At 46.6% G+C, this 4,407-nt stretch overlaps 1 protein-coding gene across 1 annotated transcript; it reads left to right on the top strand.

The window, feature by feature from the left end:
- The first annotated feature begins 2,288 nt into the window (after positions 1–2,288).
- Positions 2,289–4,121, top strand: LOC132242641 (serine/threonine-protein phosphatase 4 regulatory subunit 3A-like). Its single transcript, XM_059711565.1, is given in 3 exon segments — positions 2,289–2,633; positions 2,636–3,562; positions 3,602–4,121. Coding segments are annotated over 3 exon segments (1,641 nt in total). The 5' UTR covers positions 2,289–2,315; the 3' UTR covers positions 3,998–4,121.
- The last annotated feature ends 286 nt before the right edge of the window (positions 4,122–4,407 follow it).

Raw genomic sequence — 4,407 nt, 5'->3', positions numbered from 1 at the left:
AGGATCTAAGAGTTCCTGGTGAGTTAACAATAGCTAGTACAGATGTCAACCAAACAATAGTTTCCTGCTGTGAATAATAAACACTCCTCTACTTGCAACAAATGAAGAAATTGCTATAGTGCAATGACTAAAATGACCCCATTTATGATGAATTTGGTCTTGTAGCCAAACTCTTTTCAAGATAACAATTTGCTTGTTGCTTCTTGCTATGTGATACTAAATTTAAGACAAAAGTTGGTGTGAAGTGTTAAAAAACGCAAACTTATTTCCAAAACAGTGGCCTCTAATTTTACATACTTTTCTTGGTTCCCAGATGGGAGAAACTCAATGTGAAGTATGGTAGCAATAATCTCATGTAGAAACTGTAGTTTAACTCTAACCCGGCTGTTTGGTTTCTGTACTTATTTGCTTGCTAAAATAATGAAAAGTTATTTTGTTTTTTTGAATTATATAAATCATCCCATTTGATTGAATACCCTATTGATTGTAATGTGAATATCCCATTGGTTGTGGTCATACTGGTCTTAGAAAGCACATTCTTCTGTACCTGGGAAGGACAGCACAATTATCCCAAGGTCAGAGGGCTCTAGATAATGTGCTTCTGTCAACTCAGTGATCCAGAGACCCAAAACTATAATTTAGATAACATGCTTAAGTCTGCTTCTGTAAACTGCTTTTTTGCAAACCAGATTCTTCATTCCAAACCCTGGGATGTAATCAATACCTTTGTGATCTTTGCCTATAAATCTGGTGTTGGGGCTGGGGAGGGCACTATGAGATTTGGGAGAGCGAAATGCCCCCTCATAGTCCCGGCTTTGCAATAAATGTGACTCTTTAATTCGACTTCTTGAGGCATCCTTGTGTGATTCGCTGGGTATATTACAACAAATGTAACTATTACACAGGCCGCCAGAATATGTGTGAATAACAGGCACAAGGTTCTGCATTATGGTGGCTTTTCCCTGCAGAAATTTTCAGACAAAGTATTTCCAATGGACTTGGTCACTTATCCAGCAGTTGTTAGTGAAGTGCCCAGCGAGGAACCCATATTGGAACGACCTTTTGAACTCCATCTCTGACCAACAAACAAGTGCCTGGTCTCAAGCCGCACCAGAAGCCACCCAGAGTGTGAAACCACAAAAGCAAAGTATAGGCCAGTCTCAAACCCAGTCACCTAGAAAACAAAGGATGATGAGACCAAAAGCTGCAAAACAGGAAGCACAGCACAAAACTGCTTTTCTCAGCCAACACCATGAGACTGTGAGACAAAGAAAATCAAGAATGAAAAAGAAACAGAAAGCAATCAGACAACTGAATTATTTCAGGCAGCAGCCAGCAAACAGATAGGAAAACCAGTTGGTGAAAATTCCAAGGAGGCAGCCCTTTTCCTGATTTGAATGGAGTCTTTTTAAAAGTCAAAGAAAACAGGCGCGCTCGCACGAAGGTGCGTGCAGGGAGCGCGAGGGAGCCCGGCCATCACCGTCACCGGCGCGACCAGCGTTCCCCCTCCTCCGCACCCTGTGCTCCCGCCACCTCCGCCCCTCGGCGCCCGCCTCCCGCCTCCGTCCGAGGCCTTCGAGGCAGCGAGGCTCCCGGCCTCGCTCCTGTCTCTTTAAATGGTGGGGTCAGCGGGCCGCCCCTGCAGCTGCTGCCTGGGTGGCCCCGCGCGCCGCTATTGAGGGGCGAACCAAGATGGCGACGGCTTTGGCTCTGTGAGGAAGACAGAAGAGGCGGTGGCAGCGGCGGAGGAAAGAGGTTTCCAATAGCCTGGGGCGCTCGGCTCCTGGGGGCTGTCGGCGTCTCCCGCGCAGGGGAAGCAGCTGCGGCAGGGGCAGGCGCCTGTCGGCGTGGGACACTCGAAGCAGAAGAGCGGAGCGGAGTCGCCGGCTGCGGTGGCAGGGCCAGGTATAAGGAAGGAAAACATGGCGGCGGCCGCCTAAGGAGGCGGCGGCGAGGGCGGCGCGGGAAGTGGCTTCGCGGACGACATGGTGGAAGCGGGAGCAGGGCAGTGACCGGCGCCCCGAGTTGGCACCGCGGCCGGGCGGGAGGCTGCGAAGAGCTGCGCGCCCCCCTCGGGACGGCCGGACTGGCCGGGGCTGGACAATAGCGCCGAGGCCCCGGAGGCGAGGAAAGGCGGGGGCCCACAGCTCTGCCCGGGAGCGGGCCATGCCGGCGGCTGCGCGGCCCCGCGGCGGCCTGTGGCGGCAGTGAAGCCGGGGAGCCCTCCGCTTGCGGCGTCTTTCCGCCTCGGCTGCCGCCTCCCCGGCCCCTCTTCCTGGGCGACTCCGGCGGGGCCTCTGCCCCTGGGCGGCACGATGACCGACACCAGGCGGCGGGTGAAGGTGTACACGCTCAACGAGGACCGGCAGTGGGACGACCGGGGCACCGGGCACGTGTTGTCCGGCTACGTGGAGCGGCTGAAGGGCATGTCCTTGCTCGTCCGGGCCGAGAGCGACGGCTCTCTACTTTTAGAATCCAAAGTAAATCCTAACACTGCATACCAGAAACAACAGGATACTTTGATTGTGTGGTCAGAAGCTGAAAACTATGATTTGGCCCTTAGCTTTCAAGAAAAAGCTGGATGTGATGAAATTTGGGAGAAAATATGTCAGCTATCATAAATATGATTTAATAGGTTCAAGGAAAGGACCCTTCAGTGGACATCACTCAGGACCTTGTAGATGAATCTGAAGAGGAGCGTTTTGATGATATGTCATCGCCAGGTTTAGAATTGCCATCTTGTGAATTAAGTCGTCTTGAGGAAATTGCAGAACTTGTGGCATCATCTTTACCTTCCCCCCTACGTCGTGAAAAACTTGCACTAGCACTGGAAAATGAGGGTTATATTAAAAAGCTCTTAGAGCTTTTTCATGTATGTGAGGATTTGGAAAATATTGAAGGACTGCACCACTTGTATGAAATTATCAAAGGCATCTTCCTCTTGAATCGAACTGCTCTTTTCGAAGTTATGTTCTCTGAGCAATGTATAATGGATGTTATTGGATGCTTAGAATATGATCCTGCTTTATCACAACCACGAAAACACAGGGAGTTTCTAACAAAAACAGCCAAGTTTAAAGAAGTGATTCCCATATCAGATCCTGAGCTGAAACAAAAAATTCATCAGACATACAGAGTCCAGTATATACAAGATATGGTTCTACCTACCCCTTCAGTCTTTGAAGAAAAAATGTTATCAACACTTCACTCCATCTTTTTCAATAAGGTAGAGATTGTTGGTATGTTGCAGGAAGATGAAAAATTTCTGACAGATTTGTTTGCACAACTAACAGATGAAGCAACAGATGAGGAAAAAAGACAGGAATTGGTTAACTTTTTAAAAGAATTTTGTGCGTTTTCCCAAACGCTACAACCTCAAAACAGAGATGCTTTTTTCAAGATTTTGTCAAACATGGGCATATTACCAGCTTTAGAAGTCATCCTTGGCATGGATGATACACAGGTGCGAAGTGCTGCTACTGATATATTCTCATACTTGGTTGAATATAATCCATCCATGGTACGAGAGTTTGTCATGCAGGAGGCACAACAGAATGATGATGTAAGTAAGAAGTTAACAGAGCAGAAAATAACCAACAAGGATATTTTGCTCATCAACCTCATTATAGAACATATGATTTGTGATACAGACCCTGAACTTGGAGGAGCAGTCCAACTTATGGGCCTGCTTCGAACTTTAGTTGACCCAGAGAACATGTTAGCTACTTCCAATAAAACAGAAAAGACTGAATTTCTGGGTTTCTTCTACAAACACTGTATGCATGTCCTCACTGCTCCTTTACTGGCAAATACCACGGAAGACAAACCTAGCAAAGATGATTTTCAGACTGCCCAGTTGTTGGCACTTGTATTGGAATTGTTAACGTTTTGTGTGGAGCATCATACCTACCACATAAAGAACTACATAATTAATAAGGACATCCTCCGGAGAGTGCTAGTGCTCATGGCCTCGAAGCATGCTTTCTTGGCATTATAAACCGTGTCAGCATGGTTGCCTGGCTACCTGCTCATGAAGGACTTGATTAATAACAAATTGGCAATTTAACGAGCCACTTCCATGATCTCCAAAGAAACCAAAATACAAACACAATATTTAATTTTGCCAACCGAAGACGTGACTGCATGAAGTGCTCTTCGTTTTAAGAGAAAGATTATTGGATTAAAAGATGAGTTTTACAACTGCTACATAATGAAAAGCTTTTTGTTTGAACCAGTAGTCAAAGCATTTCTCAACAGTGGATCCCGCTACAATCTGATGAACTCTGCCATAATAGAGATGTTTGAATTTATTAGAGTGGAAGATATAAAATCATTGACTGCTCATGTTATTGAAAATTACTGGAAAGCACTGGAAGATGTAGTAGATTATGTACAGACATTTAAAGG

Source organism: Myotis daubentonii, chromosome 10 (assembly GCF_963259705.1).
Source record: "Myotis daubentonii chromosome 10, mMyoDau2.1, whole genome shotgun sequence".
NCBI classification, from domain to species: domain Eukaryota; kingdom Metazoa; phylum Chordata; class Mammalia; order Chiroptera; family Vespertilionidae; genus Myotis; species Myotis daubentonii.
The sequence above is the reverse complement of the archived record's forward strand: the minus strand, read 5'-3'. Positions and strand labels throughout refer to the sequence as shown.